Source organism: Pestalotiopsis fici, assembly GCF_000516985.1.
Source record: "Pestalotiopsis fici W106-1 unplaced genomic scaffold PFICI_Scf_9, whole genome shotgun sequence".
Lineage (NCBI taxonomy): Eukaryota > Fungi > Ascomycota > Sordariomycetes > Amphisphaeriales > Sporocadaceae > Pestalotiopsis > Pestalotiopsis fici.
In genome coordinates this window covers 245831-272748 of record NW_006917099.1, presented here as the reverse complement: position 1 = coordinate 272748, position 26918 = coordinate 245831, and the positions used below count along the sequence as shown (strand labels likewise).

General features: G+C 51.1%; 7 protein-coding genes across 7 annotated transcripts; 1 reads left to right on the top strand and 6 right to left on the bottom strand.

Annotated features, from left to right (window-relative positions):
- Positions 1-3524: 3524 nt before the first annotated feature.
- PFICI_11512 (uncharacterized protein) lies at positions 3525-5738 on the bottom strand (the record flags this gene model as incomplete). The annotated part of the gene is made up of 1 exon (XM_007840093.1): positions 3525-5738. One exon carries the CDS (start codon positions 5736-5738, stop codon positions 3525-3527), a length of 2214 nt encoding a protein of 737 aa, XP_007838284.1.
- Positions 5739-8320: 2582 nt separating this feature from the next.
- PFICI_11511 (uncharacterized protein) lies at positions 8321-10152 on the bottom strand (the record flags this gene model as incomplete). Its single annotated transcript, XM_007840092.1, has 2 exons — positions 8321-8889; positions 8952-10152. 2 exons carry the CDS (start codon positions 10150-10152, stop codon positions 8321-8323), a joined length of 1770 nt encoding a protein of 589 aa, XP_007838283.1.
- Positions 10153-11415: 1263 nt separating this feature from the next.
- Positions 11416-11688, bottom strand: PFICI_11510 (uncharacterized protein; the record flags this gene model as incomplete). The annotated part of the gene is made up of 1 exon (XM_007840091.1): positions 11416-11688. One exon carries the CDS (start codon positions 11686-11688, stop codon positions 11416-11418), a length of 273 nt encoding a protein of 90 aa, XP_007838282.1.
- A 90-nt stretch (positions 11689-11778) lies between these two features.
- On the bottom strand, positions 11779-17526 carry PFICI_11509 (uncharacterized protein; the record flags this gene model as incomplete). The annotated part of the gene is made up of 1 exon (XM_007840090.1): positions 11779-17526. One exon carries the CDS (start codon positions 17524-17526, stop codon positions 11779-11781), a length of 5748 nt encoding a protein of 1915 aa, XP_007838281.1.
- Positions 17527-19320: 1794 nt separating this feature from the next.
- Positions 19321-21429, bottom strand: PFICI_11508 (uncharacterized protein; the record flags this gene model as incomplete). The annotated part of the gene is made up of 1 exon (XM_007840089.1): positions 19321-21429. The coding sequence occupies one exon, from the start codon at positions 21427-21429 to the stop codon at positions 19321-19323; it is 2109 nt and encodes a 702-aa protein (XP_007838280.1).
- Positions 21430-21898: 469 nt separating this feature from the next.
- On the top strand, positions 21899-23506 carry PFICI_11507 (uncharacterized protein; the record flags this gene model as incomplete). The annotated part of the gene is made up of 2 exons (XM_007840088.1): positions 21899-22185; positions 22249-23506. The coding sequence occupies 2 exons, from the start codon at positions 21899-21901 to the stop codon at positions 23504-23506; spliced, it is 1545 nt and encodes a 514-aa protein (XP_007838279.1).
- A 782-nt stretch (positions 23507-24288) lies between these two features.
- PFICI_11506 (uncharacterized protein) lies at positions 24289-26483 on the bottom strand (the record flags this gene model as incomplete). Its single annotated transcript, XM_007840087.1, has 3 exons — positions 24289-24532; positions 24587-25748; positions 25811-26483. The coding sequence occupies 3 exons, from the start codon at positions 26481-26483 to the stop codon at positions 24289-24291; spliced, it is 2079 nt and encodes a 692-aa protein (XP_007838278.1).
- Positions 26484-26918: the final 435 nt, after the last annotated feature.

Here is a 26918-nt window from a genome sequence, read left to right as displayed (position 1 = left end):
GTCAGCCTAGGTTAGTTTCCTTTTTTTTTTTTTTTTTTTTTCCTCCTTCTTTGAATTGGGTTTCTTGGAGAGGGTAAGGCGTTGACAGTCAAGGAGACCCATGCCAACCATGTGTTCCCGCGGCTCTTCTTCCCGCTGTCGAGAGGAGCTTCCCGTGATACTAGCCGTAAGCAGCCGGCAGCGCAGGTACATGCAGTCAACAGGACAGTCAGGGTGGGACTTTTCTGTGTGCTGACATGGCCCCCGTTCATGTCATCTCATCGTCTGCTTGTGATATGTGATGGCCATACCAAGGCTTTCCCCCTACTGAGGCTCCTTCATGTAGCTATCCTCCCTCACTTGAAGCTTGCGTCTACACCCCCTCAAAGAGGGCACATGCGGTCATGCGGTTGAGGTTGGTTGAGGAAGGCTGATAGGCCTGCATTTGGATTTGTTCATTCTCATTGGCTGCACGATATGCATCATACTTAGACCTACAGCCAGCCCTAAGGTGTCCTCCACCATCTCACCACCAACCCTACATTGCACATTTAAACCACAGTAGACTCACAGACGGGTGCCCGCAGCTTGGACCAAGCATATGAGCAGTTTTCCCCAGTGCAAAGGTCGTTCCAGGGACTTGGGTTTTCTCTCTTGGTTCCAGGGATAAAAAGTATACATGTCTTGAGGAGCTTGGATTGAAATATCTAGCCTAGGCAAAATGTCAGTACTCGGGATAATTGTTTTTATCATGGTGGATGGCGTGCCTCCCCCGGCCTCGCACACTTACCCCTCCTCATCTTGCAAAGTATTCCTGTCGACCGCATGCATTCAGTTGCGGGTCATTAAGACGACGTGACTAATCACGGCCAAGCAAAACTATCATGTCAAAAATCTAGATTTGTCAATGGGATCTCAGATTGAAAATGCGGCTGGAGGGTCCATTCGGCAGCCTCTTTAGTGTATAGCTGCTTTTGCGTCTGCTTCTTCTGCGCGTCCACTTCTCTCCATCATGCAGCTTTTTGCATGAGCTGCGGGGTGACTTTGACATGGTACAACTTTTTTTGGGGGGTGTGCTCTTGATATCCCTGGTAGGCTGTCAGTCGTATAAATGTGGAGTTGACGTTGAAGAAGCAATGTCTTTTGGCAAACATCAGACGATTCACCGCAAGGTTGCCAATTTGACAGTTTGACGTACAGGGTATCGAGGTGTATGTTTTCTCGCTCAGCGCGGCCTTGGCATGCTGTAGCAATTAGTTGGCAGTACATATCCCTCGACTCCCACTTGGACTGCGTTGGCTGCTGACCTTGGTTGACCTTTGCCGTGACAATCTCGGCATCACCGGGAGTCGTTTAGACAATGCCGCCGTCAGACTGGACATGCCCGATCTTCAACTCTTGGTTGACGGCAACTTCTTAACAGGCATTCGTCGAGTTGGCCGAACTCATACCCGTGACCCCCCTTTGGGATGGACGGCGGGTTATCCTAGACCCACGGGTCAAAAGGTTTCCAGGGTCCCCTTATGCCATCATGGCACAGACAAAAATACTTCTGTAAAAGTTGGCAGTGATAACCCCCCATGCAGATCAACGGTACATTTGACGTGCGTCATGCGCATCCAATGACCGATGACATGGTAGCTTCGTCTTTGCAGCACCAGCGCCTAACCTAGGTCGGTGGGCATGAACAACTTGAACGTGTCAAAATGCCCTGATTTGCTTCTTCGTGGAAGCTGCTCTTGCATGGCGAGCGCACTCCCATCAAAGTAGATCATCTCAATGATGAGCAAAGACTCTCTCCACCCATCCACGTTGCTCCGTTTGAGACAAATCGTGGCGCTCGCTGACCAACGGCAGCCGTCGACCATGGGCGGTCGACATATGATTTGTCTCCACGTCTACGTAGTTACCGACACGTGTGTAACCAGCTTTGGAAAGTCGTGCCTGTGCTTTTTCTTGCTCGGCGCAGTCAACACCGGTCGAAATCTGCGGCTGTAAGTTGAAATTGCAAATAAATGAAGTGTCGAGAACTCTCAGGACAAACTATTGATACTATCAGAAGAGATGAAAGCGTGGGCTGCTATGTCATAGCAATCTCACCTACAGGTCAATAGAATCAACAATTTTTCTTCCTTCTACACGATCAAGTTGTACATGTTGTATCGTTTGTAGCTTTGGGTGTTATTCATGACAAGCCTTGCATAATTAAGACGGTGAGCTTTGCATGAACAGCATTCGGAGAAACCACAAATCGTGCATAATTTCTTTGCTTTTCCTCCCCTCCCGCTTCCTCGCTGCACCTCCTAATATACTGTGTTCGTACGGATACCTTATCAGCATATCTCTAAGAAAAGAGGTCGGTTGTTGTTGTTCTTGTTGTTGTTAAAGCAGGAGGAGGAGGAGTAGTGGTCCTCGGTTACCGGAAACGATCCCATACTTCCGCTCCTCCCCTCGGCAGGCGCCGTCTGTCATGACTAGAATGGGCATTGATTTAGAGGAATCAGATATATGACGACTCACGAGACCTGAATCCACTTCCAATGAGCCACCAGAAGCAACTTAATTCCAATAGCTCACCTGCAGACGACTTGTTCTGGAAGTTGGGCAATTTTGGCGGCTCTCTTCTCCATATCAAGCGACTTTACAATGACACAATCCATTCTTTGAGAGGCGGAATGATCTTTTCGAATTTTGTGAGGCCAGTGGCAAGGATAAAGATTTGACAGGCGATGGGTCACTTGCTGTACCTCGAGTAAAATTTCAAAACTATTGTACATGGTGGCAAGGTGGAAAAGGGGGGGCCAGGCTCCGGCATGAGGCTCTTTTGTTATGAGCCTAGCCTGTTCTGATATTCTCTGGTATTTCGTGTTTGTTCTTCACTCGGACAGGTTGGTATGAAGCATGATGTTGTGGAGGAGGGCGGATGACCCCTGAAGCAGTCAAGCGTGTCCCGAGGTCTAGAGGTGGAAGGGAATATCTGGGCATATGTAGTTTCTGTCGAGTAGGTAAAGATCGGTACCTTCTTCGGAATTTTCTTGTTCTTGGAAGGAGGTGGCGACCAGCAGAGAGACCTTGCCTTCCTTTACAAAACTGTCCCTCAGCCCTCTGGTGTGTATGGGGGGATACATTGAAAAGTGGACAAATCAGGTACACTAACACGCGATATGACATAAACAAGGTCCAACTTTTACACTTTTGCCATCCTATGGCTGCAAGAATGTATGGGGGCAGCTTTGACCTGAGTGAGCATGGAATATTGAACTCGTCATACATGATTCCCTCTTTCAACAGACTTTACCATTCCCTGTTCTAGGTTGATCCCCTAGCAAAAGATCTACTCTAGTTTTATTATGAGCATTATATCTGTCAAATACCCAGTACGCATAGAATTCGTTACCATTCCAGCCCTCCCCAATAACGCCTATCGTAAATCTTTGATCCTGATCAATATTAGATTAGTCTCGTGGCACCAGCACAGGCTGGTTTGATGATCATCATGTCTCTCCAACCAAGAGTGGATTTCTTCTTTTGTCTACAGATTGATTTTAATAAGCCCAGATCACCTTGTGATGCAGGATTCTGCTGCCCAGTCTTTCGTATTCATAGGGCGTGACCCAACTGTCATTGGTGCCAAGCTTGGCAAAGACACTGGCGCCCTTCCACACAACCACTTGTTCGTCCATATCTCTCGCGCTTCTAGACACCAAGATGCGATCGAACAAGTCGGGTCTTCTACCGCGTAGCTTCTCCTCGAGTGTTTGTGTAAAGTGAGGCGTCTTTGAACCGCCGCCAATCACCATGATTGATCCCAGATAGTCTCGGAGCTTCTTCTCGTCACCCCTGGCAGCGTTCTGGATCGACGTCAGAATTGCAATGTCGAGTGGCGCCACAGGCAAGACTGCGTCCCGTTCAGCGGCAATCTGCCTGGCTGTCCGCGTTTGGGCATCAACAAACATGCCTGCCGGAGGAGCAGGCGATGTCCCCGTCCGGCCGTTGGGCCCGGGCGGTGCTGGTGATCCCGCCGCAGCCCCCGTGCCATTGGCGCCAAATACAAATGGCGGCGGTGCCGGCGTTGAGATGCCCTCAGGTGCAGGGCTGGCAGCCGTGGAACCCATGGGCGTTCCTTCATTACGGGTGAGGAAGTTGAAAGACGTCTTCTCTTTGCTTGGCGTAGCGAGGTTGGGATCCGAAGGGTTGACGCCGTTCGGAGCTTGATGACTAGCGGCCACTGACGGCTGAACCAATGCGAGGATGGCGAGCTGTGCAGCCGAGTGAGGGTCGTCGGGCACATCGACGTCGTAGTGGTTGTATGAACGGTCAATGAGTTTCCGACGACCGCGGAGCTTGGTGCTATTGTCAAAGATGCTCGGGTCGTAATATCCCATGGGGGCCAAAATAACCTCGTCATAGGTTTTGAACTGATACTTGTGTGTTGGCTGGTTAGGGGCACGTAGATGAAACTGGTATAATTGCACCGAGATCTCGGCTTGGGACATGGTGCAGTACTTCATCTTGAGCTCTTCGGCGAGCAAAAAGTCGTAACGCCTCCTGAGGTTAATATCCTGGTAAGGAAATTGATCGTAGAGCATCATCTTGATAAAGGTTTCCGTGACATCATAACCGCCATACTTCATGTTGATGCGCGAGTCCTCAATCATGAGACCATCTTCGACGCAAGCAATCGATGTCTTTTGCGCGCCAACATCGACAACGCAAGCCTGAGTGTAGCCAGCGCCAAAAGAGCCCGCGATACTCTCCTGGATGAAGCATATCCTCTTGAACTCGAACCAAGTCATGCACGACTTGAGCACTGCTTCGACGTATCGCTTGTCGTAGAGATCTGGAATGACAAAAACACAGCTGTACTCTTTCCAGACACTATTTGTGGTGAGCCCAAGCTCTTCCCTAATTGCCTTATCCAGCAGGGTCTCAAAGTCATCGTAGAGATGCTCTGCCGTGGCGTATTCGTCCTCGTTCAGCCAACCGTGTTGGATAGGCCACCACAGCTTGAACTTGGGATTCGAGTCGTCGGGAACTCTCAAGGCTGCTTGTCCAATAAACGCAGAGGCTGCAGAGTTTGGGTCGTCGAGAGTGTCAATGTCTGTCCACTCAATCTGCAGAGGGTCGTTGTGTGTGGGAATCTTTTCGGGCTCCGTGCGACGGTTGTAATTAGTCACCAGCTCCTTGGAGTTGGGCAGGACCTTGCGTTTATTGGCACGCATGTCGACCTTGAGGTCGGCGGACAATTTCTGGTATTTCTTGGACCAGTCCTCGCCGTGTATCTCATCCTGGTTCTTACCCTCGAACTTGCGCCGCGGCAGAGCCTCGTGCATCTCGGACTCGGTCTGCGGAAACTTGGTGGCGAGGGTGGTTGGGATGGACCTGGGCAGGGCATCGCTGGCGTAGCCTATCCTTAGATTCTGACTGCCAGGGTGGATGACGATGATCTTGCTCGGGTCGAGCAGTGCATTGGGGTCGTTGGCGGCAGCGCTCTCCTCCTGCTCGGCGTCTGGGAGGGGCAGGGCAACATCGCCGTGGCCTCCTCGGGCGAGGGCTCTATCGCGGTCCTTGGCAGTTTGGACCAGCAGAGCCCTATTAGCCTCGGCCTGGAGTCGGAGTGCCAGGACCTGATCATCGCGCTTCATGTAATCGGTGTAGTAGTTCTTCTGGTTAATGGCCGAGACGTCGGGCCAATTGGTCTGTTTCATGCCATTGTCGGTCCTCTCGAGCCCTAAACAACACCAAGGGTAAGCAGCCATACTGGACAAGGCGGGTATTGGGCGCGCGTGATGAGAGGGCGGCGTAAGCATCGTCACGTCGACCACATCAGACAACAGTATCAAGGGCCGCGATGCGATGATCTCGACGTGAATGCGACAACAGGACAATAACAACAACAACAACAACGGAGAAGACTGGTGATGATGGTGATAATGACCACTTACCTTCCCGCAGGAGGACACGCTCGCTCACTTTGCCGACCATGGTTTTTTTGGGGCGCGTGTACTGTAAGTTGTGCGACGCGGACAATTGAGGTTACCACCGCATGGGTGTTTGTGTTGGGTGAAGATTTCGTGTTCTTGTTTCCGGAAAACTTCGTGGCCGTTCTATCAACTCCAGCTTCTGCTTCACGCAGCAGAGGACAAGCGCAAAGCACCGACCCCCCAAACTCCCCCCAGAGCCGCAGTCGGTCGGTTGGTTAAGGTACATTGGGCGTACCCAGAAGGCAGCTGGGCCTGCTATTCGAATGCACCAATAGGCACCGGTGGTACCTGCCCAGCTACAAACCCGGCGGTTTCTCCCTGCTCAGCGGCCCTTCCAACGCGCTAAACCCCACTGCGGCTCTGGCGTCCAATGGCTGGAAAGTGAGCGACTCGCGCCCCACTTGCCGGCATACCGGGGTTCATAAGTGTCATTCCCGATTCATGTATACTGGTCACTTCTACGGAGTACTTGGTATAGATTTACTTCATCTGTGATCACGATTGACTTTATTATGTACACATCGTTCTAGGCCATGGTTTTTTAAATTTTGTTAAATTCTTGAATCTCTTCTGTACCATCAAAAACTCGATTCCACTTTAAAATAGAGGCTATTTATAACTATCATTACCAAATGATAGGTGAGGACTCGGGAGCTTCCATGATCCATATACAATCACGGGGGAGAGACAGGCTGTGTTGTTCACAAGTAATCAAAGGCACAGAAACATGTATCCAGACATAACGTAACATGGCATATCAAGTTTCAATCTTTGACAAAGTAAAGAGACAACACAGTGATATCGAGCTAAAACAACCTATTTGGCAAAGGTGCCAATACAAAGCTTATCATTGTGATTTGCCAAGACAACTGAATGAGAGGGTTGGGACAATTCTGTGTCAGTATATTAATACTCTTCCAAAGACACATTGATTGCCAAATTACAAGACATGTTCCAGCTCTTTATGGCATGAGTAGCCGTTGTTCTAACAGTGACACAAAATCGTGCCGACACCGTCTCTTGTCGACCTCCATCCTCTCGCTGCCTCGAGAGCAATTGCTTTCCGGGTTCTCCCAGAAAAATACTGCTAGACATGTATACAAGTTTCCCACCATTGATATTTCAAGTAACGCCTCTCTCATTCCGCCATCCCACCCCGGACCTAGGCACTCCAAACTGCGCACCCGCTTCCCCGAACCGACCCGCATACGCATCAGGATCAACATTCTGCGCATGGCTGAGAAAGCACTCCCACCCACACCAGGTCGAAACGGTAAACGTATTGCCCAGATGAGGTTCACAAGTCGTCGGGTCCAGCCGGAACGGGATGACTTCAAAAGGACCGGTATTGGAAGACGCCCAGGCGATTGGGTTGTTGATGGCCATGAGTTGCTGCTTTAGAGCTTGGCAGAAGGGACCCGCGAGGAGAGTGGGCGGTTTGTGTTGGCAGAGGGTTTGTACGAGGACAAATTGGCACATGTTGGATATCCTGTATTTGGTGTGGTGTATCTTTGTAGATATATCCTTGATGAAGACGGCTTGGGCGATCAAAACTCATACACATACTCTCCCAACGATACGTCGAGCAATAACGTCAAGCTAGGTAAATGATCGTGAAAGAAGCTTTTAGCCGATAGCAAGGCAAGAGATGGAAAGTATTGAGACCATCCTTGCACGACGGCTGGCAAAGGATATTTGGCATTTCCAAAATAGGAGAATTCGCTTTGAATGAAAAAAGTGAAGAAGGAATAAGATATTCGTTATATGGGAAACTGAAAGGCAACCATTTATCCCATGTTTAGTTTTTTGCTTGCCGTAGCGAGACAATCAACAAACGTATGGAGCAATCTGGATTCAGCACTCTTATGACTCCTCGGAGCTCTTCAAGATTGCCAATATCACCCTAGAGACCAAGCATGGTGTTTCCATCTACCTCACCTATTCAGATTGTTTCATGCGCAATAATGACCCTCCGGCCTGAGACACAACGACCACGGAATGCTTGTTGTATTCCAACGCCCATGAGACGCTTCTGGGAATTTCAAGAGAATTTGTCACGATGCAAACTGCGGCTAGAGCTGGTATGAAACATGCGAGAAGTTCCATCTCACCCAATTTGCCGGTTTGCTTACTTGTACTCTTTGAAAATGTTTTGCAAGAACATCCGCATTGGGTATCTTGTTCTACGTATTAGATAATTCGAGAAATGTGATCCCCCAAAGCACAATGTATAACAACCAAATAAACTCTGATACCAACCATATGTCTGTCCCGTTCCTCCTTTCCGTGTAACATAATGAGATAGCCTAGAAAATGCCATGCAATATGAAAAGCAAGATATTCTTGACAGCAAGTACTTAGAATTCCTCTACACCGTGTTCCTCAAGCTGCCTTACTGTATCCTCATGGACAGCCCAGTGATCCTGTTCAGCCTCCTCCACATCGGCAGCGGCGGCAGCTGCCGACTTTGGCTTTCTATTCATCTTCTCTTGCAATTCTTCAGTAATGTCACCGACATCTACGTTGAGGTAATCTCTGAGAAACTTTCCTACGTCGGTGTTCTCGACGTTTCCGCGGATGGAATCAGTTCCTGGGCCGCCGGAGCTGTAGATATTGACATCAACAGCTGAGTGACCGTGGGAGCTCCATCCAATCTGAGCACGTCTGCTGACCATGTTGGCAAAGACTTGTTGTGCGAGAAGTGGGTATTGGACAATGGGGGCAAGCTCCTCTTTGGTGGCATCAAGAATGCCGAGTCCAGGGACGACGATCTTTTCATTGATGTATGCGATGAGTTCTTTCTCGGATTTATTCTTATTCTCACTCATGTGCTGGTGCAGCTCATGAGCCAGGTACAGAGACGAGTACGATGCATTGGCCAAAACAGCAGGGTACCACAAGTACTCGGGATAGTCGACAGTGTTTTCTACCAAATCAACGTCAGCAAGAAGAACCTATAGGTCAGCGTAGGAAAATAGAGCAACATACGTCTTGCAACCGACAGACCGCCAGTCTCGTGGTCGCTGGTTGCGACGAGCACACCAGGGGTTTTGCTGGTCTCGAGAAAGTCCGAAACGTACTTGAACGTCTTGTCGTATTCCAGGACTTCTCGCACCTGGGCCGCTGGATCGTTTATGTGGCCGGCATGGTCGATGCGACTGCCTTCGATCATAAGGAAAAATCCCTTGTCACTATTGGCTGTAGCCTTCTCCAGTGTCTTGATGGCAGTCTTGGCCATCTCGCTCAAGCTGGGGTAAACATCATTCATATTACGCCGATCAACTTCGAAGGGAATATCGGTAGGGGCAAAGAGACCTAGCATCGGCAAGGGAACCTCCTTCTTGCCCTCCCAAAAGTCATCAAAGCCAGCGCGGTCATCGACGTAGGTGAAGCCATGCTTCTCCTTGGCAATAGACACAACGTCAATGTCATCAGCTCTGCAGCTGCCTTGGGTACCGTTGGGCAAGAAATGGCATCTTCCTCCTCCGAACATGAGATCAACCACTCGGCCAAGGGGACCCTCGCCAATTTCCTGAAGCGCAATATCATCATTCTGCTCACGTACGTCAACATGGCTAGCAAAGCAAGCAGGCGTGGCATCTGTAATATCCGTGGTCACGACCAGGCCGGTCATGAAACCAGCCCTCTTTGCAGCCTCGAGTACTGTGCCACATGGGGTATGGTCAGGCAGCATGGAGATGGCGCCGTTGTAGCTCTTTTGCGCGCAGCTAAAGGCCGTGGCACCAGCTGCGGAATCCGTGATCAAGGACGAAGCACTTCGTGTTCGACTGCTTCCCCAAAAGTGCTTGTCGAGCGTCAGGGTGTCGCCGAATTCCAAGCCCTCCACATGCTGTCGGAACGATCGTGTAAGGGAGAGCGAGGCGGGACCCATGCCATCGGAGACCATGAAAACAAGGTTTCGCTTGCCACTGGGCTTCTCGGATCCGATTTGTGACTTGTGCGACATCCAGATGGCCAGGATCAAGACGCCAGCCGTGGCGAGCAGAGCCCAGATGAAAATGAGGGTTTCGCGAAGTCGCAGGTGCCATGATCGGCCGTGGTGTGTCGAAGGAGCGTCGCCTCGCAGGGCATCATCCTCGGAATCGGTCATGTCCGAGTCTAAAGAGGACCGACGTCGCTCATGACGACGGTCGTCGGCCAACAAGGGCGTTGTTTGAGAAGGCTGCATATCACAACTGTCAGCTCTGTGCCCAATCCGAGATGCTCACGTGCGCAGTAATCTTGGAGAGACTGGGGAAAGACGCGAGCTTTCAAACTTCCAATTTGTTTGAACGACTCTTCGACGAGAGTCGGGGACATTGTCAAGTCGTTGATAAGCCCTCGCTCATCAAGTCGTACGTACCATTGCGATGTTTTGCTTTGTAGGTGTGAGAGGACAAGTCTCTCACCGACTGTGCTCAAGAGGAGCAAAGGTTGCCTTTGTTCATGATCACGAGTCCTCTCGCCGAGAAGAGCTACCCAGGTACGCGCAGCTCACTGGCTCAATCTCGAAACAGTCATGCGCCCCACTTTCAAAGGTCAGAGCTACACTAGCATGACGTAGGTACGAGTACATGTGCATAAAAATAGTGTCCGCTATGCAGGTGCAACAGCTGCCTCTAATGAGCCAATCAGGGTCCTAGAAGCACACATGCAGGGCAAATACGTTGTAGTGTCAGTAGTACCTACGCTGTATGTAAACACACCACCCATACTCATCTACTACCTAGATACTACCAACTCAGGATTAACAAAAGTTTGCTTTCTGCAACTAGATTTGCTTGGACATCTACGTAATAAAGGCTCCAAATTCCAGATGACGATATTGTTTGTGGTCAAGAATGAAGCCGTGCAGTAATATATCTTTTCAGAGTACCAGTCGAGTACTGTGCATTCCATTCTCGTCTCATTGGCACAGTTCTGTAATAAACAGAGGACAACATCAAAGCATCAAGTCTTGATTACTCTGACTACCTAAGGGGCAAGATGTACTGACTTGTCGTCTGACGAACGAACCGGCAGCAAAATCTTATGAATCTCTACTATTCCTCCACAGCGAACATAGCATATCTTGCCCTGAAGCAGCAGCAGCAGCTCTCACCATTCTGTCATTCTCCAATCCCCGTTTTTTCTCCTCCTCGCTTCTAGGCTCACCAAAGCCAAAACTACAGCCCCCAGAAAGCTCGCCCTCGATCTTGCCGAGGCTATCAAATCGACCGCAATATGGGTATCTCATAAACAAATGTGTGCAAACCGCTGTTCAACGCCCAGAATGCGTTGAAGAAAAAGTGAAATCATGAAAAATGGAAATCAAAAATGAAATGAAGCCAAGCTCCATGCCGCTTGAGACAACAATAGCCAATGCTCAACCCCTGCCCATACTTGACGCAATGCGATGAAATGCATGCAAACATGAGCCTTCTAGGCTATCAAGCATACCAGGAGGAAACATCTATTGGAACGGGTTCTTTGCACGTCGAACAGGTGCAGCTGCTGGTGCTGGTGATGCAGAAGTTGAAGGGGTAGAACGTCCTTGGCTCGCAACTGCTTCCTTAGCCCAGTTCGGGAGCCTTGGGTTCTTAGACTTTGCTTCTCGGCGGGCTCGCAGCTCCATCAAAGCGGCCTGGTCGTCATTCTTGTGTGACTTGCGAGGTGTCGGGGCCGAGTTCTCCTTATTGGAGAAAACAGTGTTGGCCTCCTTTGGCGCCTGCTGTGTGGGTCTCATATTAGCTATTACTCTGCTTTATACGGTTGAGAGACTATGATTCGAAGGCTGCCATGGTGTGTATGACGCAACGAAACATAGTTGTAAGAATCAGTGATCAGAGAGGGCAGTGTTGGCACCTACTTGCGTAGACGGCGCTCTCTCTTCCTGCTGAATCGGTGATTTGCCCTGGCGTTCCTCATCGGGTATTGCCGTAACAAAAGTTTGCACAGAAGTATCGCCATTGATTTCTGTGTCATGCTGAGTTGACGGTCCATCCTGGCGTCCATCTGGAGTACTCGCCATCTCCGCGATAGCCCGAGCAGAAGTACCTTCATCCATTGAATTGAGCTGCTTCGTAGACTGATCAGAGGGGGTATTCGCCTGATCCATCGTAAGGGCAAATCGAGCGGATTGCATCCAATGACTATAGTCGGTGGCGCTGAATGCAGCCAACTGTTGAGGAGTGTATTCACCAGATGTGATGGCTTTGGCAATGGTTGGGATAATTGCAGCATCAACGAGAGCCATCTTTGCACGTGCAAGCTCATTGGTATCCTTGGAGGAGCGTAGTTCGTTAAACGTCTCAGAAATGGTACGGGCAACCATCTTTACGTGCTCTTTCTTGCCGTCATCAGACTCGTTGCGCATTAATACTCGTGCGAGCTCCCCCTTAAGGATGTTCGGTCCAGCCCAATAACGCAATGCTGATGGATCTACCGGCTCATGTGCTGTTGCCTCCCTGATTTGAGTGGTCACTCCTGGAACAGGACTTGCAGTGCCTGACTGAAAGGCAGGGTGGGTTGGTCCTTCCGTACTGGCAGGTAGAGCAGCTGGATGACGACGAGTAAGCTCAGGAATCGCAGGATGACGACGACGAAGCTCAAGATGCGCGCGCTCAACCTCAGCCATTAAATCTAGAAGCTCTAAGTACTGCTTACCTGTTATTTGGTTGGGGTGAGCAGCAGCTGCTTGAGGATTGGCAGGCTGAGCAATTGGTTGGGGAAATGGATTCTGGATACCTGCTTGACGCCGGGCAGATTGGGCACTCGGACGTAGATGGGAGGCACCGACTGTATTATTAGCCTGCTGTGCAACTGCTTGAGAGTTGTTGGGGTGGGGATATGATCGGTGCATGGCAGGCAAGGGATGGGTACCTGGTTGATGGTAGCCAGGATGAGGCTGAGAAGGCATAGACAAAACACCAGTTGCTTGGTGAGAACCAGTAACGACTGGGGCAAAAGGCACCTGGGGCTTCCCAGTAAGACGATCCTGGTGCATCTTTACCAGCCAACTGGCTTCTGATTGTTCCTCGTTGGTCAGCTGTTCGTCATCAAGATTCTCCTCCTCGAATGTATCAGCCATGACAATAGATCGTATACCGTCACCCTCATGCGAAGCGAGAATAGCATCGAGAACCTTGTCTTTGCCCTTGAAAGGCTCGAGATCTTCCTGAACTGGTTCAGACGGCATTTGAAACATTTCTTCAAGTCGTTGCGCCTTGGGAATGGGATTCTTTTCGTCAACGACGCGGGATGCAAGCTGCATCTTGAAGATGCCGCGGTTTTGAAGTTTCTCTTCAAAAGTGCCACCGCACACGAAGCGGTAAACAAAAACGGGCTTTTGTTGGCCCAGGCGATAAGCTCGACCGACAGCCTGCAACTCATGCTGTGGATTAAATCTGGCGTCAAAAAGAATGACACGGTTTGCACCGGTAATATTGAGACCCAATCCACCAGCTCTGGTCGAAATCAAGAAGATGCCGGGTCCGCCTGCATTGAAGTTCTTGATCATTGTCTGTCGATCTTTGACTTTCGTTTGGCCGGTGAGAGTAGTGACCTGGAGCTTATCCCGCTTCAAAATTCTCTCTAGATAATCAATGGTCTCGAGCGAGTGAGAAAACACAAGCACGCTGTCTTCCTGTGCTCGACTTTCTTTGACTATTTTCTTCAGGATAGGGATTTTCCACGACTCCTTTTGACCTTCGAGATTATCGACGTTCTTTTGAATGAGTTGCAGCTGATTACTAACAAGCTGGCCTGGTATCGGAGCGGTGCTGGCTTCAGCACCGCTATCATCAGGAGTGGCTCCTGCTGAGGTGTACTCTTCATCAGCGGCTTCTGAGGCGTTCCCATTGGCACTGGCAGATCCGTATCCTCCAAGTTCCGTTCCTCCTGGTGCTTCTTTCAAAAGCTTTTGTCGGAAGCATGAAGGATGATTGCAGAGCAAGGTCAGTACCTCGATAAGCGCAAACGCACTAGCGGGACTTTGGTCGGAGTTGACGAACTTCAAATGCGTCTCATATACCTTCTTTTGTAGCTCTGTCAGGGGTATACAGATAACAAATTCTGTCTTCTGCGGCAAGTCATCCTTGAGAGAATGGATGGTACGGCGATGGACCTTGGGTGCAACAGTATCTTTCAGAGACTTAAGTCTGGTCAAAGCCTTGCGCCTGCTATACCTGGTCGCATCCACGCCGAGGCCTTCCTCGATGGGGTTGGCAAAGTCATGGCGGAACTCCCTCAGATCGGAAAGATAATTGGGTGCTACCCAATTGATCATTGAGTGATATTCCAAGACATTGTTTGCCAGAGGCGATCCAGTCAAGGCCAGACGAAGATGAGTTTTGAAGTTTACGGCAGTATGCAGCCGCGAGTTTGGGTTCTTCATGTAGTGAGCCTCATCGGCAACGACAAGATTTGGCTTCTGCAGCAGAATCTGTTCCAGCGATTCATTTTTGAGCAGTATCTTGAATATGTTGTATCCAAGGACGAGCACACCACCATCATTGCTCCACCGCTGAACAGTCCCTTGCCTCTCTGGCATCTTGTCTGAGGCATCAATCTTGTAGAATTCCCCGAGATGATGGTTTGTCTCGCCGGTCCACATGTAAAGCTCGTCCATCCAATTGTTGACCAAGCCAGCGGGGGCGAGGACCAATGTCCGGGATTCTTTTAGGTCTTCGGGTATCTGCGAAGAGATTGATGGGTCCTTCGATGCTGCAGATTGAGCGATCGTTATGAGTAAAGTAATAATTTGCATCGTCTTTCCTAAACCCATTGTATGGGCTAGGAGGCAGCCCTGTCGGACCTCTGTGTTCGTGACAATTTGATTCCACATGAATCGGATGCCCGATATCTGATGATCTTTGATCATACCAGCGATGTTGTCCGGAACATAGATATAGCCCTCGTCATTATCCTTGGATTCGTTGATAATGAAGCGGGTCTTGTCTGGACTAACTTGGGTATCTCCATGCAGAGCAAGTTTGGCCCGCATGGCGTTCTTTCGCTCTTCTTGCTCCTTGATACGTTTCTGGTCAAACTTTCGCAAGTCTTGTGCCTGCTGGTTTCGGACAATGGTTGATTTGCGTTTCTTCTTTGTGGGAGACTCGTCAACATTGGACTCCTCTACATCTTGATCAGTTTCGTCGTCAATAGAGTTGCCACGAACATGGCCTGGTGCTTGAATGTTTTTCGGAGGAGTGGCAGATGCTGGCGGTTTCTGAGCTGCTATTCCAGGCACGTATCTCAGGGAAAGTTTTCGCAAAAACTTGAGAAAATCATAAAATTGATCAGCCTTTTCCTCCAGCTTAGACCTTCCCTCGGCATCAAACCAGCGCTTTAAGTGCGGGGGCGATGATCCCAGGAAGGCATCAAACAATCGAGCAATGTGCAAACCGCGGAACGAATCCAAATCTTCTTTGGATGAACTGGGCAACTTGGGATAGTCTGCTTTGCGCAAAGCAGGCAGAAGTAATCCTGTCCAAACAAGATCAGACTCCATCTTCGACGCCAACAACACAACAGACGATCTGTGGTGCTCTTCGAGCCGATCGAGCATTGCAAGCACGTACTTCTCGTTCTCTGAAAGACCTTGCTCATCGATCGGAGAGACATTGAGCATCTGACTTGGGCTAAACGATACCGCAGGAGAATTTGACTTCACTGGTGTGGTGAGATCTATAGTCTCCTTGCCCTGGACAGTATCGATCTTTAGTCCCGACTTGGAGCGTGGTGTGCTCGGAACCTCGCGTTTGATGGCGGGCATTGCAGGCTGGGTTAGATCCAAAGTCTCTGCTGCATCGAGGACTTGGTTAACAATAGCCGCAGGCACGCCATCTGGCTTAATTCCAGGTGACCCTTCAGTTGAACTGTTATCCTGAGCTGTAGGTCCGGGCTTAAGGTCAGAAGACTCTGATGGCTCCGCAGCTGGGGGTCCATCGGGAGAGGGAGAAGGTGCGTCAAGATCCATTGCAAGCTCGCCTTCACCCATTGGTACGTCGTCGGTGTCCTGGGCATTCGGCATCTGTACGTCAATGGAAGCCGAACTAGACCCAGATCTACGAGGTCCGTGGATAGTCTTATCAACTAGAGGCTCGGCCATCTCTTCATCGTCATCTTCAACAATGAAATCCTGGAGCTCAATCTCTTCAAGGTCTGTATCGCTTCCAAGTGTCTCCCCATCAGATTCATCAAGCGGATGTTCTTTGGGTACTCTTGGCTTCTGCGGTCGATGAATTCTTGGTAGTCGATTGGGCTGATTCGGAGATTTCAAAAGGTTGATTTTCCATCTTGAAGTTTCGAGATCACCGACTGTTAATTCCAGGTTGCCTTCTAGCCGTTTCATCTCTGCTTTATTCGAGTAATTCACCGTGTTGGTAGTGGCTCGAATGTCGTTGAGTCGCTTCTGATAGCGATCAATGAGACGCTTCTCTTGATCCAGAGCCTGTTTGAGTACAGATTGAGCGTTCTTCCAGATATTATGAGCTTTGTATTCCAAGCCCGGCAGCTTTTCGTGTTTCCATTCTTCTTTCAGCTTCTCAATGATAGTATCCAGAATGGCCTCCTTTTCACCAAGAGGAAGCTCGGAATGCTTACGCTGGGCTTCGGCTTCGAGCCTTTCCTTGCGTTCTTTTTTCTCCTGCTGAATCTCCCTCCAGGTAGCGTTGTCATACTCATCATCAGATTCACCGTAAGCCGGAAGAACCTCATAGTGGCCAGGATCTTCACCGCCTCGAACCATGTCCGACTTGGCGGGTCTGAAGACATGTTGTCGATTGCCGAGTCGACGTTTCACCAGCCGTGAACGCTGTCGTCGAAGACCCACTGGGTAGGGAGCGAGACGGAACTCAAAATCGAATTCGTTGTCGGACAGGGGCTGACCAGAGACGTCAAAGTTATTGATGTCTGCTCTGTTCAGGACCTCTTCGCCCAGATATGCCCCGTGCATAAGACCGTTGTCGTCCACCTCTGGCACCACTTCAGAAACGAGAATGCCTTGGGGGATATTGCAAAAATCATCGATATTGGCATCACCGTTAAGAAGCGTTGGCGCAATCTTGCGCTTCTTGGTGGTGGTGTTCGGTGAAGGCGTTTGAGTTGGTGATTCGGACAGACTCGCTCGCGGTGTATTGTAGGCTGATTCGTCACTGTCCTGCCCACGCTCTTGCTCTAGCTTTCTCTTTCTATTGGCCTGATCAATATGCTTGAAGCGGGCAAGAAACTCCTCGTGTAGTCCAGCCTCGTCGTCATCATCGTCATCATCTCCTTGATCTTGGCGTGTTTTCCAGAGCTTGTACTTGCTACTTCTGTTTCGCAATTGGTTGATTGCTGCTCTGATAGTCTCTTTGTGCTTGCTGGCCCTGACGCCAATGTCAGAGAAGAAGTCGGGAGCCGAGGATCCGTCCCCGAGAAGACTCTCTCCATCAATAAGGTTCTCTTGCAAGCTATCCTTCAACTTCTCAAGATTCGGAAGCTTGGGCGGATTTGTGGGCGGTTTCCAGCTGCGCTTGTCGGTACAGAGCTCTTGCACCACCCGCTCAGTGTCCCAGTCCCAGGGATCAGACGCGTTGGCCATATTGTCACAAGACCAAATCTGGATTCATTCTTGGTCGGAAAGGAAATCCGCTGGAGAGAAGGTTGACTGATTGAACCTGTGATGTCTGTAGGAAGAATGAAACCCATTAGTCAAAAATGCTCAACACGGCCGAGAGGTTGGCATGGCGCATCCTCAATGGACGGCAGGAACGGTGGGTGCGGGGCACAACTTTACCTTGAAGTGACTATTCCAATGTGTAAGAAGCGCTGACGTGCTTCACAATATCGTAAATTTTCTGTCGTTGTGTGAATCCAGCAGCTTGATATAGAATTGTCTTCGGATATAAATGACTAGGTGGAGGTCTGGTGAAGATGGTCTTGTACTGATGCACCGACGCTGGAGCTCAAGTTCTTGTGCGAAGACGCGAAAGTGGTTTCCGACCTTGGGTGTTGAACTTGCAGAAACTCCCGAGGACGAATATTAACTGATTTATAGTAGGAAAGAGCAGAACGGAGCGGCAGTTCGTCGTGGTGGTGGTGGTGGTGGTGGTACAACGATCCAGCAAGGGACAACTTGGGAATCGAATGGGAAATCGGGAGAACAATTGAAGTCGGACAGGATGATAGAAGAGACTGATCGCCAGTATATGGTGTGTCGAGAAAGATTCAAGGGTGCAAAGAAGGCTCGCGGCTCATCCGTTTGGCGGTCTTGAAAACCCAATGGCAAGCCAATCAGTGCCTTGATATCAAGACCCGGCCCAAAGTCGAACAATCCGTCGGCGCCTCGTAATTCGAATGGGATTGATCAAAGTGCAATGCGGATTATGAAGACAGAAACAAAGTGCAACGCGAATTCCAAGGCCTGCAGAAAATTGCCTGGGATGTGGTTGCTGTTGGTAGCAGACCTGCAGCTCAAACACAATGCCTTGACTTTTTTTTTGGAGTTGAGCTCAGAATAGAACACCATCCGGGACGCGCCCAAAGCACCTGGAGACCGATAGCGGGGCCGCGTCGCGCGCGCGAGGGCCGTCGAGTAGCGCTAGTGGGCGCTGCAAAGACGCCAACCAACGCCGCCCCACGTGATGGATAAGAATGCTTAATCAGGGTCCTCTTGATAAGGATAGCACGGTTCAGGCGGGGGCGGGGTAGTAGTATACTGTAGTATTTGTCTTTTAGAAATGGAAACATTCGGATATTTAGTAATAGTCTAAGAGTCTGGGGTCAGTCTTATCTTTTTTCATTTTATGCGTCTGCCAATTGGCCTCTCAATCTGGGCTCAATCTGCATTTGTTCTGATGCGCGAGGCTGAACGCGCCAACTTAATCAATATTCACTGCACAAGGTTTGAACCTAAGAAAGACGTATTTTTGGTATTGAGAGCCATACATACCCGGAACTTCTTGTTTTTTTTTCCCCTACCCGCAGTAATCTGGCTGAAAGATATCTCACAATGAAATATCACACCTTTTAATACATCTCAACAGATGACAAAGAGTATTCTGGTTCTGGACGAATAAATTTTCAGTTTGATGTGAAAACATCACGTAAATCAAGTTTCAATGACTTCTTATGCCTTGGTTCAAGATAACAACCCTGTGCTTACTATCACCAACCAATACACAAAAACCGCGAGCATTCTGGCAACATGTCCCTTGTGATAATATGGGGGTCCACAAGTACTTATTATAGTCATATTAAATGTGATGCTGTCTTCTATATAAAGACTTTTTTACGTCAAAGCCCCAGCTTATGTCGTATGTCGTGCAAATACCGATACTCGACCACATTATACTTTGATGCAGCTGCAATGCACCATCTTTGTCAAACCAAGCGCTTAAACAAAAGTAAAGTCCTGCACATGGCATTGCTTGGCGTCAAGGAAGTCGAGCGCCTCTCCACGCATTAGCCCATGGACATATGCTTCCCCGACGATAAGGTACTGGCCCGAAATGGTTGGGCGTATGATCAAGGGGGTAGAGCACCCAAAGATGATGCATATCAAATCGCCCCTTCGTGTCTGTTCCCCAAATCCACCTGCGATGTTGTCTGGCGCCCAGCCAAGATAGCCCCGTTCCGTAAGCATGAACCGCCTCTCCTTGCCCGTCCGGTCAAACCCGCCATAGACTTCGGCATAGTCTTGTTCTGTTGCGCCGTCCAGCAGCTCGTCGCTGAAGAAATCCCCCAGGCGCATGTTTCCCATGACGATTTCATCATGAGCAGCACGCCATAGTTGCCAGCGGAAATAGTACCCCCTTTGCGACGCCATCCACTGCCATTGACGCTGATGAAACTGCGGCTGGGCCAAGGAGAACTTCCTGGGTAGATGCAGAATCGCAGCATGCCGGTCCTCGGCCGGCTGACCTGCTACCACGCAGTCCAGCACGAGGGTTTTGTACAGGGCAATCGCTGTTTCCTCTGGGCCGCCGTAGATGCTTTGCCAGGACAAGCATTGCTCCGTGGCTGAGGCATCCCAGGCAAAGTATCCCGAGCCCACGGCGCCCAGGCCCGTGACGACATCCACGACAAAACCTCTACATTTCAGTACCTTTTCGTCAATAAATGTGTACTGGGCTACTTTGTCGCCTGCTGCGCGATACAGCCTCCGCGCATCAATCGGTTGTTCGTTCCAGACGTTCCAAAAGCCCCAGAGAGGAGTTTCGGGTCGGGAATATCGCAAACGACCATCCCACGTCCAGTCGGCGGCCCATGATGGTGTGCCTGTCCTAGACCATGGGTTGCCTTCGCGCAGTGGTTCCAGGTCGTTGTAATGCGTGATGAAGGATCGAGTAACGGTGGCGAAGAGTGTCGACGGGGGGTTGGAGTAGTCGTGAACTACGGTACTCGCGATTTGCGGTTCCATCATGCCGAGGAGGGAAAACACCTTGTCTCGCATGTCCGTACAATCCGATCCACAGGCAATGTCCAACAGGCGGCGGAGACTCAGATTTCCGCCTCCTTGTGTCTCCTCATAGTGTGCCAATACCTGGATATCCTTGTGCACGAGATGTATATATAGCGTGCCAAACACGGCGTGGTAACGAGAACCTCCAAGTCCTCTCGCCTTGTGCTCCATTTTCAAGAGCTGGTCCTTGATGACCCACATGTCGGCTCTGTTCAAGATATTGATCCCAGAACAGAACGTCTTCCAACCCAGAACGCGCTCCCCGCAACGCAAGACCACCGACGAAGAGCCCAGCACCAGTTCCTGGACGATCCACAGCCTCGACCAATACGGCCGCTGCATCAACTCATTGAGCCCGTAAAAGTAGTCGCCAAAGAAGAGCCCTGAGGGTAGCGGGAGCTCCCCGAACGCCGGCTTGCCGACCTGGCGGGCAATGTCGGCAAACTTTTCAAGCAGGTCAAAGGCGGCATTGCTCGCATTGCCGTCCTCGCCCAGCCAGGATACTACACGCCAGGCCACGCTGTAGATGTAGCGCATCTTTTTGATCTGTGACGTCTTTTCCCGCTCATCCGTCTGGTTGATGCAGAGTGCGTCCACCCAGAGTCTGTGTCGGCCTCTATACTGCCCTGTTTTGGATAGGTTTCTAAGCACGCCGACGAGGTTCTCCGTCGCCGATACCTTGTGGCCATTGACCACGATGCGCTCACGACTAATCTTGGAGCCCCAAACGTAAGAGAGGGTGTCGTAACATCCCCATTCGAAATGACAAGCTTCGTCCGACAGCGAGGCCGTAGGGTCATTTCTTTCAATGTTAGACTGGACCGCCCATTCTATCACATCTTTTCTGCGCAGCTGGCTTGGATTGCCTTTAGCAACAAGATGTCTACGAAAGCTGTCGCTGATGCTATCGAGGGAATGAACAGTAAGCCGGCAATGTATGCGACTTGGCCGCGAACTCGAATCTTCAAAGGTTAGAAGTCGAATTTCATTGGCCGCTTCATTCAGAGGTGTATAAAGATCACTTGGGTATGCCCGATCCATATTTGCGTCATTCTTGGACAGCAATTTGTTTGTCCTGGGCGCATTTGACGTTGCCTTGGTCCGTTGTTGACTTCATGTTGAAGCCAGCGAGGAGGATTCCTTCAGCTACCCACACTTGGCCCAAAAGATTGAGCCATCACCCAGCTTTTTTCCCATTCCTTTGCCAAGAAACCAGCTGAGACACATAATGGGTATACCGGAGACTAGCGCGGCGAGGAATTCGGAAGCGTGCGCACCAGAACAGCAGCGGGGTTGCGGAAACTACCAGACCTTAATAATACGGAATAGGTTGTAGATTAGTACATTAGTCAACCCCCCCCTCACAGATAAAAATAAATGAATTGTTATCGAATCAGATCTGAGAAACAATTTTTTTAATTTGTCTAATTTATACCGTGACAGTCTCAAGAACCCTGTCACGGAAAAAACGCCCCCTTGCAGAAAGGACCAGCAAAGAAAAAGCCGCCAAATGTCGTCCTACCCTCCCGAGATCAGCGCCTCGGAGGGCGAGAGGTTGACGGAAGTAGCCAAGGACTGGTGCATAGCCCACGGCCTCGTCGTCCGACCACCTCCCGCCGTGGTTGCGGCCGGCCAAGACCCGGGCAACATCCTGGCCACGGCCGTGCCCGTGACCTTGTTCCCCAGTCCCTTTCCGAAACTCTGCTTCGACCAGGGTGCTCACGTGCAAAAGACGTACAATGACTTGTACGCGGCCATTAGCCGTGACGAGGACTTCCTGGCCCAGATTGTGAAGGAGTGAGAAGTCCCGCCGTGTCGAATTCTTGTATAGAGACCACTTCTTACTGACACGAAACACAGGATTGGAGACAGTGATGAATTCACGCAAGCGCTCTGGAAAGTCCACCTGAGGGTTAAGGAGGAAGGCTATGTGCAGCCTCTCTCGCTGGGCTTGTTCAGGTCAGACTACATGGTCCACCAAGAGACACCAGAGTCGACACCGCAGGTCAAGCAGGTGGAATTCAACACTATTGCTTCCTCATTCGGTGGCCTGTCCGCCCAGACCTCTCTCCTGCACCGCTACCTCGCGGCCGCCGAGTACGGCCTGCTCGCCAACCCCGTCATCAAGGGCGCAACCACCCTGCCCGACAACCACAGCGCCAAGGGCCTGGCTCAGGGCATCATCCAGGCCTTTACAGCCTACGGAGAAGCCAAAGCCGGGCGGCAAAAGTGTGTCATCTTCCTGACCCAGGACGGCGAGCGCAACATCTTTGACCAAAAGCACCTCGAATATGAGGTCTCGGCCCCACCGCAGACCATCCCCGTGTTTCGACTGCCCTTTTCTGAGGTGCTACAACACACCAGGCTAGCCGAGGGCGACGGGCGGCAGCTGCTGTACACGCCGCCGCAACTATCCCATCTCACCTTTGAGGTCGCCGTCGTCTACATGCGCTGCGGCTACGGGCCCGGGGACTACCCGAGCGAGAGCGCCTGGGAGGCCCGGTACCACCTGGAGCGCTCCGCCGCCATCAAGTGTCCGACGGTCCTGACGCAGGTCGCCGGCACCAAAAAGGTACAGCAGGTGCTCGCAACGCCCAACACGTCCGCGTCGGCTCCCATCCTGCACCGCTTCCTCTCCCCGGCCACGCACACGACGCTCAAGGACCTCGAGGCCACCTTTACCAACATCTACCCGCTGGACACCTCGGCAGCCGGCCAGGAGGCGCGTAAGCTGGCACTGGACCCGGAGCAGTGCAAGCGGTACGTGCTAAAGCCGCAGCGTGAGGGTGGTGGCAACAATATCTACCGGTCTGCCATTCCCGAGTTTCTGCGGTCCAAGCCCGAGGAACACTGGGGTGCGTACATCCTGATGGAGCTCATCACGCCGCCACCCGTGCGCAACACAATCCTGCGCAACGGCAACCTGGAGAGCGGCGGCGTCATCTGTGAGCTCGGTATCTACGGCACCTGCCTGTGGGACCAGAACGAGAAGGATGAGAGCAAGGTTCTGCGCTGGAATGACATGGCTGGGTACTTGCTCCGCACCAAGGGAGATCAGAGCGAGGAGGGCGGTGTTGCTGCTGGGTTTGGGTGTATGGATAGTGTTGCACTCATATGACAGTGACAGCTGATACATTGGTCCCATAGAGAAAAATAGATAATACTGACTTTATCTGCGCTGCATTGCAAATATGACAGGTATTGTCAGAGAGTGCCAGGTGTACAGTGATGCAATTAGGGAGGAAATAGCGTTCATTCTAATGAAAAGGTCTATCCATTCATCGCACTATGAAACGATTAAGCTCGATCGGCTCGCCATCGGATTTTGTAGCACAACAAACAACAGTATGAAGAATCATTTGTCTAGTGGTTGATTGCCACTTCAAGGAAGAACCCCAACGAAACGCCTGTAAATGATCTAGCCACTCAGTGTCGAGCGTTGCACGGCGGATGGTCTGCTGATGATGATGCTGCTGCCAATCCAGTCTATACCCCCATTCGTCTTTTATCATATCACCCATCTCTTACATGAATGTCGTGAATGTCGTCCACCGTATCCACAAAGAATCCCAGACAATGCCACGGTCATGACTATGCGAAAACAGCAAAGCACATGTACACGAGGCCCAGAGCCACGATTGCAGTCGCCGCCAGCTCACGCGGTAAGAATACGAGGGCAGCAATAATGAATATGCCCCATCGCCTTACCTGAGCTACTCGGTCTCCCAAGTCGGCATTGCCTGACTTGGTTCGACTGCGGTCACGGCCTCTGTAGCCCCCAGCCGCAGAATCACGGTCAGCGCGCCGATGTCGACGACTACGGCGCCTCCTAAACTCTGACTCATGCTGAGACTCCTCGCCTCCGTCTTCCCTCTCCTCGGACTCGAACTCGGCGGGTTGTCAGCCAAAGTGGAAACCGCCGGGGAAACCGCCGGCTGATCTTCCACCTCCTGTGGAGAAGCGAGCACCACCACCACCAGGGAAGCCGCCGCCGCCGCCTCCAAAGCCACCTCCATTCATCATGCTGAAGAGGATTTCAGGGTCGATTCCGCCCATGCCACCGCCCATTCCGCCCATTCCGCCACCGCCAAACATGTCGGAGGGATCCATCAGATCCTCGCCACTGTCGTAGCGTGCTCGCTTCCTGTGGTACAATTAGTAACAGCTTTAAGATATTCATCTATGGCTGAGAACTTACTGAGGGTCACTCAAGGTCTCGTAAGCTTCTCCAATATCCTTGAAGCGCTCCTCTGCCTCAGGATCGCCTTGGTTCTTATCGGGGTGGTGGACGATGGCCGCCTTTCGGTAAGCCTTCTTGATGGTGTTGTCATCGGCGTCCTTGGAGACACCGAGAATCTTGTAGTAGTCCTTGCGCTGGCTCTTCTTGAGCTCGAGCTCAGCCTTGCGAATCTCCTTGGCAATAGTGCGGTCCTCGGGGTCCATCTCTTGAATGGCCTTCCATTCTTGGACAGCAGCTTCCCATCGCTCGGCTTGGCCGAGAGCGTTGGCCTTTGTCTTGCGTGCCTTCATGTACGACGGGTCCAGGCTAATGGCCTTCTCGCAGTCTGCAATGGCATCGTCATATTGCTTGAGCTTGAGGCGACACAGCGCACGGTTTTGGAACAACTTTGAGTTGGTACCACGGTTGGCGGGATCAATCTCTAGAGCTTGGCTATACTTGTCAAAGGCGGCTTGCCAGCGACCGGCCTTGTAGTCTGTGTTACCCTCCTCCTTCATACGATCAAGCTTTTGAACAATTCTCAGGTACTTGATCGCATCTCGGTAGTCTGGGTCGCCACTCAGCGCCTTTCTGAAATGCTGGATAGCCTTGTCATTCTCGCCTTGTGCGTACAGAGCACGACCGCGCAGAACCAAAGCCTCGGGGTCCGAGCTGTTGTATCTCAAGAGAGACATGGCAACGTTTTGCGCCTCGCCCAAGGAGTTGATTCCTCCCATCTTAAGGTAGGCCGCACCACGCATCAACTGCCACTTGCGAGGCTTGGGCGCACCAAGTCCCAGGAACTTCTCAGCCTGATCGAGAGCATGCAAAACCATTGAACCCGAAGTACCATTCTCGAGTGCATCGGTAGCAGCCTTGATGTGGTGTTGCATCTCCCTCGCGGGAGCCATGTCCTTAGCCGAGGCTGGTGGATCGATGCGGCTGAAAGTAGTGAGAGCCTCTTCGGGACGACCAAGACTGGTGTAGATACGAGCAAGTCGCAACAGAAACTTGGGGTTGGACGGGTCAAGGTCTACAGCGCGGGAGCAATCCTCTAGGGCAGCTTCATATTGGCCATTGGACATGTAAGCAGCGGCACGGTTGCTCAGGTAAGTAGCAGAGTTTGGCACCAGGTCAACAGCTAAGAGGCAAGTGTCAGTCATGGTTGGGACTCATTTTTCTTGTGAGGTCGGGTAGTCATACCCTTGGAGTACTGCAAAATGGCATTCTTGTAATCTTTCTCCTTGAAAAACTTGTTGCCGATATTCTTGTAAGATTCAGCCTCGTCAGCAGGCGAAGGGACTGGACTCGAAGGATTGGATCTGTGAGGAGGGGGAACAGGCCCGTCGCCATTTGTGGGAGGCGTTTTCCGTCCGTTGGTCGGCGAGCTGACAGGGACGGTACCGTTGCTAGACGAGGTCTGAGGTGGCGACGATGGAGGGGCGCTGGAATCGATGTCCATCTTATCAACGGAGCTGCGGTTACTCATGTTGGAGAGGGCTGACAAGCGCTTGTCTCGCTCGTCTGGCGGGAGATTGAGGGGATGAGTATTGGGATCGTGCTTCTTGCTGCGGCGCGAAGACGACGACGAGGAAGAATCAGTGTTTTGTCTACCAAAGGATCGCGAACTTCTTGGCTTGGTGGGAAGTTGCTCTCGCGGCGTGGGCGATGCGGGCGATGCGGGTCTAGTAGATTTTCTGGGGGATTCCCTTTCCCTCTTGAGCGCAGTGGCTGAGGAGTAAGAAGGAGGGGCAGAAGCAAATTTGACGGGCGAAGATGGCTCCGAAGCCTGACGAGGGTTGCGGTTCTCGTCGTTTTCGCCGGTCTGTGGCTTCTTTGGCGAGGTTGATTTCTTGGAGGAGAAGATATTCTTCATTGGGGAAGACTATGGCAAGTTTTCGAAAGTCTAAAGCCGGTCGGTGCCTCCAAGCCCGCTACGCTGCGGATCCCACCACCAAACGTGTGTCTTAGGTAAGGCTGCTTCTGGCCGGACTCGGGCCCCGGGGCAAAAAAAAATAAGAGACAAGACGTAAGGTATTCAGTGCAGCAGTAGTGGTAGTAGTAGTAAGGATCGATGCGCACGTCTGGCTCAAGCGCATGAATCGCAACGCAATAAAAGGAGCGAGACCACTTCGGCCTGTACCTCGAGTAGGAAACAAATATTGTTTTATGACAAGGAGAATTCTGTGCAATGCTGTGTTTTCTCCAATAGTAGATATTGCAACAAGCAATGCACCAAGATCCTGGACTCGGAAATTGAGGGAGGTGCCGACAACAGCTGAGGCGTCAGTCTTGCAACGAGTTTGTTGTA